Below are 17,329 nucleotides of genomic sequence, written 5' to 3' on the forward strand. Positions count from 1 at the left end.
CTCTGCCCGTCGCGGCCTATCGGAACCCGCGTGGGCGGGTCCCGCCGGCCCGGGCGGCGTGAGGGATGCTCGGTGCGGGCGGCGGCGGCCCCGGGGCCCGCCATGGTGTGAGGCGCCGCCGCGATGAACGGAGCGGTCCCGTCGCTCTACGACCCCAAGGCGCGGGTGCTAAAGCTGGGAGAGAGCTTTGAGAAGCAGCCGCGCTGCGCCTTCCACACCGTCCGCTGTGAGTGCGGGGTTGGGGCAGCTCTCAGGGGCTGCGGGGTCGGGGAGGGGTTCGGCGGCCCCCGGTCCCGGCAGTCTCCTGAAGGGCGGGGAGTGGTTGCGGCCACGCTCGGTGGCTGCCTCTGTCCCGGGATTCTGGGGCGCAGCTGGTCTGAGTGCCGTGGAGTGCCGGTCCGGGATTTCGGGAGCGGTGCAGGTTTCAGTCGGTGCTGGGAGCACGTACGGCCATTGTATCCTAGAGCTGCCCCTCGCTATCCGCTGGGCACTAACTTCGCTTTTTATGCCTTTTCTATAGTGTCTCCCTGCGGTTCTGCTGGAAACGGAGCTAAGCTGAACCTGTGGCTCTGTCTTCTCTCCTTGCGCTCAGTTTTTCGAAGTTCCGTACAATTCAGCAATCAAAGGTTAAAGGCAGGCGGTGTTAATCACGGAGCCAGTACACCCTCCCTGAGTACATAATTACTATCTAGAGAGGTGTGTGCTCAAAGATTCTGAGGGTAGCTAGGAAACAAATGCTCCCAGGATTATAGTCCTTGGTAATTTAGGACTGCAGCTTCTGGTTTTGTTGTCTGGTTATTCATAGACCGATATCCCCCAAGATTCAGTCTCACGTATGTTCTCTGGAGAGTGTCCTGTGTGCTAGATGGGTAATGTGCTCTCTGTGAGCAAAGGGAACGGCGCTTAGGCAGATTGTTTCCAACTGTGGAAGCGGAGGAGAGGGGAAAAAAGCTATAAATAGATTTAAACAAATGCCGCAATTTGAAATTTATCCTAATTTCAAAGAGGACTAACAACCACGTCTGGTACCTCCTACCCTTGGAGTTTCATGCTGACTCTTGTAATGTGATGATTTATTCTGAAATCTGTTTTGAAATCTCTCTTCCTTTCCAACAAATGAGACACAGAAACTGGCACGTTCATCAGTTCTATCAAATACACATGCAGAAGAAATATCCTCTGACACCTGACATTTTTTTAACAGTTGAGTAAAAGGGAAAACTGCTGCTGGTTAGAAGTTAAGATTGGAAATATCAATATCTTCATTTCCTCAAGTGTTTACATCCCAGTGGCCATATATTAAAGCAAATATTCTCTGATTTGATGAGAAACTTTGGAACTGTTGTATGCTTATTCCTTTAAGACGACATTTAGGGGTTTACCCTAAAGAAGGTTAGCAGGGGCTGTCACCTGTGTCTGAGCTGCGAGCCTCCTGCTGCGGGCACAGCCCTGCCCACAGCTCCTGCAGCCTGGTTTTCCTGCCCGGTTGGTGTGCTGGCCGGAGCCACGCTTCCCAGCTGTGGTCTGTGCCGCCCGGCCCGTGGCTGCAGGCCGAGTTGGGGAACTGGGAAGCTCCCCAGCGGGATGAATGCCGCCGCCAGAGACTGACAGCGAGGCGAGGAGCGTGTGCCGAGGTGTGGCCACGGAGTGTGTGCCGGTCCCCTCCGCGCCTCCTCCGGCCTGCGAGGCAGGGCACCGGCATCCCGGAGTGCGAGACTGGCCCTGCCTTACCTGGAGCCGCGGGCTCAACCCCACACATGTTATCACAGGCCTTGAAAAACGTCTTGATGCACCCCCTGTCTCCCTAAATCGGCTCAGACAGAGTTTTGGCTGTAGACTTTCCCAATTTATTTGTGGTGGAAATAATACTTTGTATGTAATGGTATGTAACAGAGCTGCCGTGCTGATGCCTGAACACATGCACGTTTGCAATGTCTCAGGCTTTTGAAAAGGACCAGAAATATATATTCTCTTTTGCTCAAAACTTATTTAAACCAGTACTTTAGATGCTGAAAAAACCAAAATTTAAATCAGTGTTAAATTGGGAAGGAATTTCACTTTTAACAAAAATAACTATACTGAAACACCAAGTTTTTGTCAGGTTCTGACCTGCTTATTACAGTAAAGACAGAACCAGAAAGAGAAATGCATATTGAGGGTTGATGTTGTTCTTTGCATTTTCAGCCATTTGTCTACATCTCCCATGTTTGGGGTCAACATTTTCAAGAACTCTTTATTGATTCTTCTGAAAATAATTACATGAGAATTTACCTTTTAAAATATAACACAGCTTGTCCAGCCTTTTTATCCGTTAAAACCTAAAGATGTTTTTCTAATTTTAACCAAAAGATTTAAACACTTAGCATGAATCCTGAGAAAAGCAGCTTGACTTTGAATTCTATTGACTTACGGAGTGATCTGCTCAGGGGAATGGTAGATGATACAATAGCAAGAAAGGCTTTTACTTAACAGCCTCCAACTGCAATTAAGTGGTGCCTGCATTTGTAAGATTCCTGAAAAGCCTGTAAATAATCTAGTTTGTTTTTCTATTTAGATGACTTTAAGCCTGCATCTATTGATATGTCCTGTGAAGGAGACCTTGAAGTTGGCAAAGGTGAACAGGTGACAATAACACTGCCAAATATTGAGGTGAGTGGATGTGGCTGAAGAGTGGCTGGCTTAAAGGGAATGATTTATTTTGTTGTCCTGAGTATATATCCTGACTATGGAAGGGTATAAAGTGTTAGTGCTGTTTCAGAGCTGCCTGGGTGATTTTTAGAGTAGAAAAACAAGTGCTCTAAGAATGTAAGATTACAAAAGACCCAAAGGTTAAACAGCTGCACTGTAACTTTAAGTGTATTTGCCGCACTGGAAATATGCTGTAGGATGACCTAGAAGTGTTGCGTACACAGAAAAGGTTCATGTGTATGTTGGCAGTGCGAGTTTCCCCTTGGTATTTATTGCTCTAGTGCAGTTCTAAAGCAGGAAAGACTGGAAAGGGAAAATTTACTACCTGCCTTGCTTTACTGCCCTGCTGATATGGGAACTGAAACTCCTTTTGGTGAGAGGAGTCCTAAAGAGAGCCTGCTCTCATTGGGAAATAAGCATTTAATCAGTTTCAAACTAAGCTAAACAAGTAAAATCCCATTCCAGTCAAACACCAACTGCTTTTGGACATGGCTACTGTGAATATAATTTGAATTAACCAATAGCATTTTAATGGCTAGAAATGATCATTTGTAGTGAACTTGTCACCACTGATGGATTGCTGTTTCTAAGAAAAACGACTACAGGAGTAACACTTACTGGACTTCTGATTTAATAGGGCTCAACTCCACCAGTGACTGTGTTCAAGGGCTCAAAGAAGCCTTACCTAAAAGAATGTATCTTAATTATCAACCATGACACTGGAGAATGTCGCCTAGAGAAACTTAGTAGCAACATCACTGTGAAAAAAACCAGGTGGGTGATTTACAGGAGAAACAACTGTGCTTTACTCATTGTGAAAATCAATTTGTTAATGAGTCTAAATTGAGATATATTACTACAAATTTATACATATTACTATTTTGAGGAAAACATAATTTTAGAAAGTACCTGGCTCTGTTGGAAGGAGTGAAAAGCCTCCTTTCTCAGCAAACTGACTTTACATCTTTTGAGTACTGACTGCAGAAGAAATGGATTTTTTTTTTGTTAACCAAAACATGTTATATTATGTTCAATGTGTTTATTATTGAAATGAATAGTAACTTTTTTTTTTTCTGGTGAGTTTAGAAGGAAGAAAAAACCATCTGTTTGGCTAGCTTGCCTACTGTCTTCTGACTTGTAAATGAGGGAATTAAAAAAAAGAAAGTTTTGTGACAGGTCTCAGTAATTTTAATGGCCTGTTTTTCTCATACCAAGTTTTTCAGTTGTTGGGTTTTTTTTGTTCGGTTTTTTTTTTTGCTGCTGAGTCCATGTAAGTAAATTCCAGCAGAATTATTATTAAATGATCCTGGGTAGCAAGGTACAAAAATCAAATGACAAAGTCTTATAAAGTTATTAGCACTATATAAAAAAAAATACATATATATATGATATTAATAGTATAGTATTAATATATTATGTGTATTAGTATAATAACTTACTTAAAAATCTAATGATGCTATTTAGAAAGGCATGAGAAATAATTCCATGCTACTATATCCCCTGTGTTCTTACCTTTTTTCCTTGCATCTTGCCTTCTAGTAATTAACAATCTTTTCCTTTTACACACAGAGCTGAAGGAAGCAGTAAAGTCCAGTCTCGCATTGAGCAGCAACAGCAGCAAATGAGAAATGCAACAAAGGTTCCAAACAACGTTAAAAACTCTCCATCAAAAGAAAAAACGTTTCCATCATCACCTATGGATGATATTGAACGGGGTAAGCTCCACTGGCACAGAACTTTCAGAAACTTTGCTATTAACAAGCAATGAGTTTTTAAGAGGTTTTTGTGTGTGTAGGTTGTTTTTGTTTTGTTTAGTGTTGTGTTATCTGAGTTTTACTCTAGAAGCTGATTATGTAAGCAACTTTACTCTGATGTGGAAATGACCACTGGCTCAAGTGGGTAAAAAAGCAGTATTTGTAGCTTGCTACTGTAAAAATCCAGCTGAACCATTAGGCTTACTAATGCCAAGGGTCCTGCTGCTGTCTCCTTGACCTTGTCTTCCACTGCTACTTTAATCAAGTATATGGTTGGTTGTATTGTGGTACTGAAACTAAGTCACTTCCATTTTGACATTGCTCCCTTTATTTTCTATGCACTCAGCAAATATGTTACAGTCCTTTACAACCCAACATACACTTTAAATTACCAGATAGACCCTTGTGGAAGATGAGGTTCCAATGAAAAAGACAGCTAAAAGCTTGCATAAATCAACCCTTGAGCAGTGCTAGGTACTGTTTCCTTGAGAGACTCTGGTTTGGTGTGACACTCATATTTCACTTAATAGGAGGCCTTATTTCCTTTGGGAGGACAAGGAAGATGGCAGGTGGTAATTACTTGCCACAGAAATGCTGACAGGTGGCAGTTTCATTGACTGGAACTGACATCTGTTTCCTAAGTTGTTCTGAATTCCTTTAAACAGATGTTTTTAGATGTATCATTATGAAGATGGGTTTTGTTTCCATTTTGGTCTTAAGCTCTGACCAGCAATCTGTATTGCAGAACACTACTAGAATTCATCTAAGGTTGCAAAGAGGAAGGAAAACTTGCGCACATGAAATAAAATTGTGCCTTTTCTAGGTGGTCTGTGCTTTTAGGGGGAGTGGTGAAACAAGCAAACACTGAAAGTCTCCAGAGTGACTACCAGTGTACCAAACTCTTGTGTAGTGCCAGTCCAATTTTGAGTACTATTTAAAACACTGAAAAATTGAAAAGGATGCTAGAGATATTATCAAGTCATCTAGTCCATCCTTCTCTCCTAAAGTCAGATTTCTGATGTAACTTTAACCTGCTCTTAGACACAGACAGATCCTTGTACTTGCTGGCAAGACATTCCAGGGCTTTGTTCCCCTTACTGTTCGGGTTTTCCCATATAAACAGTCTGACAGCAAGCCTATTACTGCTTTCATATTTATTGTGCCAGGACAGAGCAGATTACTGTGCTGCTTTTGAGCAGTCCTTCACAGACTCAAACTCTTATGTCTTTCCCATTCTTTATGCAAAATGACACCAGTTGCTTCAATCTTTCCTTAGAAGTTTCCTTTCTAAATCACTGATTTGTTCTCAATTTCCTTTAGCTTTCTTGCAATGAGTCCAAAAACTTCCTAAAATATAGTCCCTAAACACACCTACTGAGGTTTTAGCAGTGCTGATGTGAGCAAGAAGGCTGCCTTAGGGGCACTATTCATCTTTATACACAAAGAACAAATAGTATCATGTCTACAGTATCACAAGACCAAAGTGTCAAGTCATTTCCGCACAAAATGGTGTGGTAGAACAGTGTGTAGGGATCCACTGTAACTCTCAGACTCTTCAGAAGGGTTGCATGCTTAATCATTCTTCATCCCATGGTTGTGTAACTGACTATTCCTGCTTAAGTACCTCTCTGGAACTTGTTACTAACTTTGTTTTTTGGGGTGGAGGGGAAGCTCATTCTGCCATTTTCCTCTAGTGTATGTACAGCTCTTCCTTCACTGGTTAAAATTACTTAATTTAAATTGTCTGATTAAATTACATCAAAATTCAAGGTGGAGATCTTCTTTCTCAGCTTTTGGTATTGACCATTCCCCTAAATTTTTTCTTTTATCAGACATTGCTTAGGAGGAAGTGGAATTGAATGCTTAGGATTTGAGTGGTGTCTTTCAGTTAGGTGTCTTACAGCTCCAGATGTGTGGTGGATCGTGTTCTTAGTAAAAAGGATGCTTCCAATTCTTATTTTCTTTCTGCTCCCCTTCTTTTTTTCCTTGTGTTTGAGTAGTCCAGTCTTTCACTGTTCTTTCTTTTCTTTCCTAGCATTGGGTTAATTTGTCCCTGTAGCCACAGCTGCACTGTTTTAGGTGCCATTTTTCCTGAACACCATTTTCTTTTAGGCTGGCCTTTGATAACTTAGAGTCTGTTTCATGGAAGTCTGTGTTAAAGATTAATTTTTTTTTTCCTTCTCCCTTCTTCTCTTAAGCTTTGCACTGTCTTGCATTTTGGTGACTTTCACCTGCAACCTGTTCTGTATTGGGTAAATTTGAAGAGAGATGAGCTACTCTCCTACTTGCTTTATTGTGTCTGCTATATCAAAGCTGTTCCTGAAGCATTCTAAGAGCTTGTAAGACCATCTTAACAAATGTCTAGGTAATTACAATCTTGAAATGAACTTCTGCAGTCTGTATAACTCAAGTCCTCCCTCCACCACGATTCAGAGGTCTTTTTCAGACTTCTCTACTCCTCTCAGCACTCGTGTTTTGCACAACTATTATGTGTCTCCTTCTGCAAAGATTAACTTCCTCTGTATGTTGGACTTATGTCAGAAATGCATACTGTGCAGGATTATTCGCAACTCCAAATCTATAACGAAACAAGGATTTGGAGAAATCTTCCTAATATAAACATTGGATGGTTCTTTTGGATATTCTTCATGCGTAACTTGATTTTGAGCAAAATGTCACATGGTCCAAACAAGTGTATTGATTGTAATGCTGAGCTGCTGGGAGGCATTTTGGGTGCAGCTGCAGGCATCTTGCAGTGACTGATCTGTGGATTGTAACTGCAGTTTTTAGTCAGTGAAAGCCACATTTGGGGTGCTAAGGAAAACAGAACATTTGCTGCTAGTTGCAGAAACTAAAGGCTATGTGGGATGCATTACCCCATAGAATATGGGCTTAAGCATTTGTGTTCACAGTCACCCTTGTTCTAACACTTGGCTTGAAAGGGAGAAAGTGCTCAAGCTGTGAGAATAGAAAACCACATGACAGGCTGGATACTCACTTGTGCCCTTTTCTTTGTTCTGGAGAGCTTTGATCTGGGGATTTTTAAAGTTGCTGTAGTGTGTGCCTAATGTCTGTTGATTTTTTTTTCCCCTCTTCCTTATATTTCAATTATGATGAACGTAAACTGAAAAACAAATCATATTGGTTGCAGAGCTAAAAGCAGAAGCCAGTATCATGGACCAACTGAGTAGCTCTGACAGTTCATCTGACTCTAAAAGTTCTTCGTCCTCTTCATCAAGTAGTGAAAACAGTTCTAGTGATTCTGAAGATGAGGAAATGAAGCCCTCTCTTCCTATGTCGATGCCGTATTTGCAGCCTCAGCCCACTGTGTCTGCCATACCACAACAGGCTGTTCCTGACAAAGATGCCAGTCATAACAGATCCCAAGAGAGCAGTGGTCATATGATGAATACACTACGTAAGTACAAAGGCTGTTCTTTTCTTAGTGCACAATTCCAGACATCAAGATTCTGAAAGGAAACCATATTGTTTTTAAGTATGTCTCTGTTATAATTAAAACTGTGGGAAGTATTGCTTGGGTTTGATTGTTCAGCAGCAGGCTGAATTAGACACTGGGCTAGAAGGTTCGTGGTTCACAGAGATATTAAATTAGAACTGAAGAGGTTGAAAATACTTCCAAAGATGTTCTGGCTTCATCCCAGTTCTATACATTGGGACTGGAGAACAGTAATTTTGTATTGAAAATACTTGAACTAGCAGGGCACTCCCTAAACATATGCTTATAATTTCTTGAATACAACTATGGGAAGGATACTATGGTTGCAATACTCTGAGTTACAGAAAAGATGGTGAATTCTTAGCTGTGTCAGTTACATTTACTCATGGCAGTGTTCCACTGGCCAACATGGCAAGACTGTCCTTTGCATATAAGAAGGAGCTGATTTGCTTTCAGGTGATATTATCTTATTCCACACATTCAGGCAACTAAAAATATAATTTGAAGAGTAGCTGTGATGTTCAAGAGGGTTTGCTGCACAGCCTGGAATTGAATGCTCAACATATTCTAAAAAAGGAGAATTTGGAAAACTCTCACATTAAAAAAAAAAAATCCCACTAGGAAGAGAAACTTAAGTTTGCTACCTAAATAATAGGAGCACTCAGACATAGAAATGAGTATTCAGCTATGACAACCCTTCCGAAATGATTACATTTTTAATTAGCTCTTTAGCTGCCAAGAAACTGCCAAGCTTCTCTTGGTTTGAAGAGATTTCCATCAACCCTGGTTTGCAGCCTAAGATCATTATGGTTTATCATTTATATGTAAACTTGTTATACTGAAATTTTAGACTCTGGCAGATCTACTTTTATTTCGGCTCTTAGTGGATAACATGAATGAGAGTTCTTTTTCTTTTTTTCTCTTTTTTTTTAAGCTAGTGTTTAAATACTTAAATAACCTGCATTGGTATTTAATTATGTACTGCATTAACAGATAAGATCAGACTGAAAAGTCCTGTTACTTCATCTGCAGAGAACTAAATGCTGCTTTCATTTTACTGTCACTGCAGAGAACAATGTCTTCATGTTTACGATTTGCGTAACGTCAGAACACCACTTATTTCAGCCCTTACTGATAAATGCAATTTCCCGTTCTCCACACTTGAAATAAAACTGTTATGAAAATGTGATTAAGCTTTATCCCCAGTGACAGAATCTCAGGTGGTAAAGCATCCAGTGAGAAATACAAGTACAGGTGGCCAAGTTCACCAATTCCAGCATAGGGAGAAAGTGCTGCTTAAACCGTGACAACATCAAGACTGTTTTTCAGGGCAGTTGGTGGATTGATGTTGCTTGAGAACCATGTTAACAGGTAGAACCTCTGCCTGTAACCTTAGGTCTCTGAGCTTGCCCAGCTCTTGAGATTATTGCTATTTACTTCTATTATGGCTACAGATATGTTACTGCTTAAAACAATTCCATCCTCAGCTTCCAGTGCAGTTAACAAGACACCTCCACTACTTAAGGATCAAACCAGCTACTTCCAAGGAGATTGCTCTTCTCCAGCTCTGTTGCTGAGGGAATTTGGCAGGAGAGTGAAACCTGGAGAAACAAAATGGATAGATAGTTCATTGTTCTGCTTTGACTGGCAAGAGTTTTCAGTCAGATTTTGTGCAGTTATTTCTTCCATCTCAAATTAGGTTTTGCAAAAATAAAATATTGAATCAACAAATGTCAGCACAAGCTGCTTGCTTGTCTAATCTTGCTTTGAGGTGTGTGTGCTTATGTCTGTGACTAGTTTAGTGCACCTCTCTAGAATCAGGGCCATACCAGGTAATTAGTGAAATTTTTCTTTGACGTTCTGCGTGCAGGGAGAAGGTTGGGGGAAGCTTAGAGAGCAGAGTTCTATCTTGCATGTAGAAATTATACAGCTGAGATTTTGTAGAACTTGGAAAATGGAGGAGGTGGTGTTTAGAGCATGGTAACTAAATACTTCTGTCAGATACCTCTCTACCTCTTCAGGAATCTGAGGCTCCAGACTGCCCCTCACTCCTGAAATAATGCTGCTTCTCCTTTCTGCCTTGAAAAGCTGATTATATAGGCACACAAGTTGTCTTATAACAAAGTCTGTAAATGGTGGCACTAATGAATCTGTTCTTCATGAATATTTGATCATATGTTGCTCTATGTCTGCTTTTTGTTTAAACAAGGGTTATGTTAAACAAAGTAACTTTCCAAAGAAAACCCAGCATAGATGGACTATTCTGTGGCCTTGTGCTAGGTACTTTGTATTCAGCACAACTTCACTTCTTTTGATGCTTGGTGCTGGTACAAACATAGCTGTTTTACTTTGACAAGTAATAATTTTCCCTTATATAAGTTTGGTGTTGGTGTGACTACCAAGATTTGTGAAAAAGTGATCACTCCCATGAGTTTCCCTGTCCCCTATAACTAGCAAGAATTCAGTTGAATATATTACATGCTCTGATTTAAAAACATAGGAAATGTAATTTGCAGTGTAATCTATTTCTCCAATTAATGTTGCTAATAAGCAACTGGCACCATGAAAACAATTCAACAGTTCTCCATCACTTCGTTGCTGCATTGTAAGTACAATAGTCCAGATGTTTCTTCAGGGTCCTCATTAAATGAGCTGTCTTTGCACCAAATCCATCTGAAAGCCACCAGCTCTAGATTGTGCTATTTTGCCCTCTCTCTGAAGGTGTTTTTTTTGGAGATAGGGTTGCAAAAATGAGGCAGAAAGTTTAGCCTGAAGTACATCCTAACATATTAATTCTGACTCTGGAACTTGGAGTTCTTGCTTTTCCCATCTGCTGGTTTTCACAAGCATTGGTATTTTTGGCTAGTGTTATAGGGTTTGTGTAATTTCTATTAACTGTGTTGAAATAACTTTTGAAGGCTGAAGAAACATTATTTGGAAGATTATCTTCTTGTTCACACTCCCTGTCCTCCCATGAAGCAGATAGTGCATAACAGGGCTGGGATTTCTAAGAATTCACTGGAGTTCTCCTTTGAGTGATAAATACATGAGTTTAATTTATCGATTCCATTCTCTGTCTTGAAAGATCTCTAATGGTATTATTGTTCTGAATAATTATTGACAAATAACTTGATTTTGTTCTTTCTAAATTGCTTTTAAAATTTATCTTAAAATAATATGGCTGTAAATTTTTTCTCTAAATAGAGGATTGGACACAAAAAATTGTCTACAGTAATACTTTAAAGATTGCTGGGAACAACCATCTTCACTATTCTTTTCTTATATAAAGTGTTTTTGTTGTTGCAGAGAAGCATGTACCACTTTCTAAGATTTATTGATGACACAGTGGAAGACAAAGGAAGGCTAAATGCAGCCATGTTAAAGACTCCAGTGTTCTGGCAGAAATGATATGCCTGAGAATAAAAGACCCAATCTGAATGTCTTGTGGGGTTTACCCACTTGAGGTTACTTTTTCACCCATCTGCAAAAGGGATCTATGAAGGGTGCTACAGCTGAGGAAAGGGCATGTGAAAATAGTGTGTTGACTCAATTTTCTCAGTTTCAGTGATTTTTCTTTTGTTTTTAAGCCATTTCTGCACAGCTTGAGATAATTGTTTTTTTCTTTTGTAATGGTTGTTTGGCAAGGGAGGTGTGGGTAAAAGCATACCAGTTGGAACAGACTCCTGAAAACGTGTGGGAAGTTGCTAGATCTGTTGTAGATTGTGTAGAGCATGCTGCTGTATTTTTTGTTAGTTATCTGTTGTACAGAGAAGATTCCCTTCCTTCCACCTCCTGAGCTTATGGACATCCACGCCAAGCACAGTGTAGTCTTGTTACTTCCTCATTTTGAAATATATATATAGAGAGAGCCACCAAATTAAAGTGCTGTGTAAAGTTGCTTTTGATGTTTTGTTTGCTCACTTGTTCCAAAACCAGTTTGAAATAGTAGGTCACTGATACATCTTTAAGTGGTACGTCAAAGAGCTGCTCTTCTTGATTGAGACACCACTTTGTTTTGAAGCACAGCTGAGCAGCATTCAGATGTGTTTCCAATAAAACCCAACAACTTGTTTTTCATAAAACAGCATTCACCAGCAGTTTTTCCACTTGTGAAGCATGAAAATGTGGGTGGCAGAGATAGCTAGGTGTTGTCTTTTGTGATCTGGTGATATTAAGTAAATGCCCTTGTGCAAATGTGCTAATAGTTCCTTGCCAAGATTTTAAAATTGTAGAAAAGTGATCTCTCTAAGGTTCTGTCACTGGGAGTTTGGTTCTATACCTACTTACTCTTTTATCATAGAAGGGTTTGGGTTAGAAGAGACTTGAAAGATCATCAAGTCCGGTCCCCCTACCTGTTTGCTATTAGCTTTTGTAAGCCTTAATAGGGAAAGGGAATATCTTGAAAGAAGAAAATTATTTCCTTGAAAATGACTAATGTATTGACTCTTTCTCTTCTAGGAAATGACTTGCAGCTGAGTGAATCTGGAAGCGATAGTGATGACTGAACAAGTTTTTTGCCTTAAATGTATCACCTGTTTTGCTAAATATGTCTTAGCATCTGTTTTGCACTAAGATTAGATTACCAGAGACTGGAATGAATGTCCTCAATTTTGATAATAGACATCCTAATTTTCTACTGACACATCATGTCTATAATACAGCAGCATTGATCCTATCAGTGCTATGGTTATGTGTTTATCTTTCAAATTACTGTATTTACAGTAAAATTGTGTATGATCTGATTTTGATTATTTTTGCCTCAGCCACCTGTTTTACTTGAAACTGATTTGTAACAGCTAGTTACTTTATATAAATAGCTATGGAATGGAGAAATTTCTGATATTTATGGAGGCAAGTTTCCTTCCTATCATTTAAATGCTGATCTCACAACTTTGACTTGGAGGGAGTGAAAGGGAGAACAACTAAATGAGGTCTGCTGTGTCAGCTACACTTTTTGTTCAGTTCACAGTTCATACCTTTAAGGAAACTGCTGAATAATGTGGTCCACTAGTGCAGTTACAGTTTACAATTGTTCAACACATTGCTGAATTCTTAATTTCATTGTATAATGGGACTATATATTTCTGAGCCTCAAGATTCCTAAGGGAACTTGTCTATTCTCTGCCTGTTTTATGTAACTTAAATAAGGCAGTCTTTTTACAACCTTTTTGTATCTAAATTTAGGTAACTGCAGAGACAGCAATGAATTTCCTTCATTTAATCCTGTAACGGAAATCAGAAAATTTCTTTGTAGAAGTATAAAAGTAATTTAATAAAGCAAATGTTTATCATTTTCATGCATCAGATCCTGTTTTTACTGGTGAAGAATTCAACTTTCTGCCTGAAGTAGTCATGCCAGTGAAGGGGTCAGGCAAACAAATAGTATCTAATAAGGGCTCTCTATCCTGTTTACAAACTGAAATGTTTGTTGCTTTTGTTACACTGAGGTGACCTTTAGTAAGAGTTTGCCAAAAGTTTTTGGTGGTGCAACTGAATGTTTATTACAGATCACATCCAAATGCCAGTGGAAAGTAATACAGTATTAGACAAGAAAAGGTCTTAATTTTTCTGCATTTGAAATTATATTTCAAGACCTGAGGATCAGAGTCCAAATTTCAACCGTGCTATTCACTACTTAAGAGTTTTGTAACAGTAGAAAATGTCTGTAGGGTGAGTTCTGACAAGATAAATCTGCTCAGTCTTGCACAGAAGTCTCCTTTTCTGGATTGCAGTGATTGGGTCACAGCTCTGTGTGTAAACTGTGAGGATTGAATCCCATACGTCAGCCTGAATGCGCAGACATGGAAAAAACTGCACACTCGGTAAATGTATACAATAGATGGTACTGGAGGAGCTTATTCTCTGAACTCTGCTCTATCAGCCCACTGAAATATGGGGAATTAAATGAAATATGGGAAATGCTGCTTTCCAATGCTTCCATACCTTGTGCTCTGCACCAGGTCACAGCTCATTAATCTTCTGGCTTTCTAAAGTTGGTATCATAAGAAGCCAAATGTTCTTGTGTTTGTACTCAAAGGAAAAAACTCAAGTTCATATCCATGGGCGAGCAGGTGTTAGAAAAGGGTTGATGCAAAACCTTGAGAAAGGATGCTATGTAATAACTCCTGTAAGGCATTTGAAACTCTTGAGGGAAAGCAGATTGAGGTTTCTTGTAGATCCTAGCTGTTGGTGTGGGAACTCTAGCAGAGTACCTGGCTCTTGGCTGCTGATAAAGTCAGCTAGGGCAGTGTGAGGAGCTGAGATGTTGCTCCTTAGCACTAAGGAGCCAGCCCTGTGTGCTAAATAAAGGGCTCTATGGTAATGCAGTGTCTTTAGCTGAAATGTCTTCTCTTTGCCTTCCCTCTGTCCCCAGTGGTTCATTTGCATAAAAACTTCCCTTGGGATGATTCCAAATCCTAATTCTAACCAGAATGCTTCTGTTTTTCCTGGATAACAGGACATTCAGGGTGTACAGAGTGAGCGGATGTGTGGAAGCACTGACCAGGCCACAAGTTAAATCACGCAGAGCACGTGTATTCATGGATTATGATCACTCCTTCAGTGATAAAACTCTTGAGTGCTGTCTGTATATAACTGTGCTCACATGTATACAGATGCTTAAATATAGCTCAGGGAGTAAAGCAGATTTCCAGGTTCCTTGGTCTCAGGACTGTAACTAAGCCTGGGCTATCTTTAGGATTTGATCTTTGGGTGGAAAGCTTTCTAGGAAGGGAAGGATGTTATTGAAGCTTTTGTATAGTATGTAGTACAGAGTTGTTAGTGGCCAGTCCACATTTTTTGAAATGCACAATTGTGACAATTCAGGAAAGCTTCCCATTAAGTAACATGACCAGAGATAAGATTCTTTAACAGTTCTTGGAGAGATAAGGGGGAAAAGATAACAAACATGTAAATGCATTAAAGAATAAAGCTCTGCATGCCATTTCTAGCCCAAACATATGTGATTGGCTCCCCCCTTATCCATGTACCTGTCAAACATCAGCAGGTGAGCTAAGGAGCTTGTTCAGTCTCTTCTCACGCAGAGGACTTGGCAAGGGTCTCATTTCTGACTTGCAGGGGGCATTTCCTCCCCTAAGGCTGGGGTGGTGTTCCCCCCAGCAGTGCTGAGCCCCCATATCTCCTACTGCAGGTTGTTCCCAAATGGCACAAGTGAGAAGGGATTGCATTGAGATTTTAAAGCTATTTTCTTTATTTGGACCCTGATTTGAAAATTCTATTCTTTTCCCTTAAAACTGGTTCTATTAATGTGATATCAATTCAACTAGAAAGTAATAAAATCAGTAACACCTGTAAGTTTCATGACCACTGTTCCTACAACCTCTGAGTACCTCTTTCAAAATTACTTAAATATATCTGGCTCTATCTTAGATAATTTCTTTCAGATACTCTGTCTTTACATTCAGAGATTTAAAGCATTTGTGTGTATCTCTAAGCAGCAGACACATTTGAATAATATTTTGAGACATTATATATTTTTCTGTTACATTATAATGAAGCTATTGTGTATGTTTTGGATTTGAAGAACAGCTGCTTATCACTTATATTGATAAATCAAATATACCTTCCCAATGCAGCTGAAAACTTGAGAATTTTTAGTCTTCAGTACTCAGGAGCACTGCAGCCACAGTTCACCTGCCCCTTCTCTCTGCATGGCACCTGATACAAGCACAATTTGTCTGGTAACTACTTCAAGGTTGCAGTATTCAACCCCCATTAATCCCTGAAATAGGGATTATGTGTGTTTACCAGTTGTACCAACCTTGCCTGGCAGATTCCAATGTTTTTAAGAACTCTGTCCTACTCTTGTTTTTTATGAATCCTGTCCTGGGGCATGTGGAGAAGCTGGGGCCATCTCTTCAGGGTAGCTCTGGCACCACTGTATTCCACGATAAACACTGGGATTGCCATATACTTGGGGTTTTCTGAAGCAGGGTATAATAATTTTTCAGATTAAAGGACTTTACTAAGTCACTTCTGTGCTAACAGACGGTGCATCACCTTAAGAATAGAACCACAGTATTTTTAAGAAGAATTATTTGTTGGGTCTTTCTTGACTGATTTCTGGGGAACCAAATATGAAAACAGACCATCTCAGATAACAATTTGATTTGGTACTCAAGACGTTGATCCACAAAAATCATATAATTTCTGGCCAACACTTTTTATTTTCTTTAGAATTTCTACAGGAAGGTTTCTGAGCACAGCCAAGCAGATAGTTGAATCCTCCTTAAACAGAAGAGATGAGGATGCATAAACTGGACAGAAATGAAGAAGCTCAGAGGAAGAAAGAGAAGATAATTTGGGTCATGATGGTTGCTCGGCTGATTGCTTGCAGTACATGTGAATTCCTTCTCTCACCACTTTTTGAGGTCATTCAGCCAACCACATAAGGTGCTGAGGACAGTCCTGATACATATGGGTTTCAGACAAGCTTTTTGAGGACATGTACAAAGAGGGATGAGGAAAAAGAGTTTTGAATATTGTTAAAATATATATTCCTGCTGCTTTGATGAAATGTAGGGGAAATGCAATAAGAAGGTGAAGATGTGCTGAAATGAGGAGAAAAAAAGTGAGAAATGATAATGTCTTTCACAGTTTAGACCTCAAATATAAGTAGTCATCCACATCTGAGGGAGTATAGAAAGGCTTCTGTGTCTCAGCTATTACTCTGCCCAGTTCAATTAAACTAAAGTAACAGCTTTTCGTGGTTGTTAACTGGTTAGCAGTAGCATCCCAAGGCAGCAGCTTGTTGCTTACCAGATATATGCACAGGAGTGGGCTGAAATAATAGAAGTCTCTAAAGCATCTGTTAGTGTGGGGTTTATTTCCCACTTGCAGATTCTCATAATGGAGAAAAGCTTCTGAAGGGCAGACTCAGAGCTCAAGGCTTGTGTTGGCATGGAGAACTACTCAGCTCCAAAGCAGAAATCCCAACTTCATAAAGGGTTTGTGTAAAACCAGTGCCACATCTGCTGGGAACAGCAAGGGATTGGGCTTGGGCTCTAGTTGTTTCTGCGGTTTTCTGAATCCATAGAAGAAATGAGTATGTTCTCAGATTTTCCTTCTCTCAAAAGCAAATCCCTCTGCTGTGGTGAGGAAGGAATGGAGGTTAGAGGCAAAGATGAAGGAGCCTTTCATTCAACAGAGAAGGCTTTGTTGATGTACAACACATACCTGGTGAATTAGCTGCTGAGACCTCTCTTGACTCGCTTTGAACAGGGGCCCTTGTTATAGAACCTGTTCTCCATCTCTCATCTCCCATGCGCTGAGCAGCTTGGCTTGTTCTCGTAAGTGCTTACGCATGACAGAGGATTACTTGCTCTGTCTAAGAGATGAGGCCTTCTTCATGCTGTTATTTAAAGTTTAAAGAAAAGTGGAGTGTCTTAAAAAGGTAATTAAAGAAGACCCA

The 17,329-nt window shown here is 40.0% G+C and overlaps 1 protein-coding gene across 1 annotated transcript; it reads left to right on the top strand.

Moving 5' to 3' along the window:
* Positions 1-53: 53 nt before the first annotated feature.
* On the top strand, positions 54-13,203 carry EAF2 (ELL associated factor 2). The gene is made up of 6 exons (XM_066190257.1): positions 54-226; positions 2,555-2,649; positions 3,326-3,462; positions 4,258-4,403; positions 7,594-7,860; positions 12,358-13,203. The coding sequence occupies exons 1-6, from the start codon at positions 124-126 to the stop codon at positions 12,402-12,404; spliced, it is 795 nt and encodes a 264-aa protein (XP_066046354.1). The 5' UTR covers positions 54-123; the 3' UTR covers positions 12,405-13,203.
* The last annotated feature ends 4,126 nt before the right edge of the window (positions 13,204-17,329 follow it).

The sequence above is a fragment of the Chamaea fasciata genome, unplaced genomic scaffold (assembly GCF_029207755.1).
Source record: "Chamaea fasciata isolate MVZ Bird 193981 ecotype frontalis unplaced genomic scaffold, bChaFas1.0.hap1 SCAF_8, whole genome shotgun sequence".
In the NCBI taxonomy this organism is placed as follows: domain Eukaryota; kingdom Metazoa; phylum Chordata; class Aves; order Passeriformes; family Sylviidae; genus Chamaea; species Chamaea fasciata.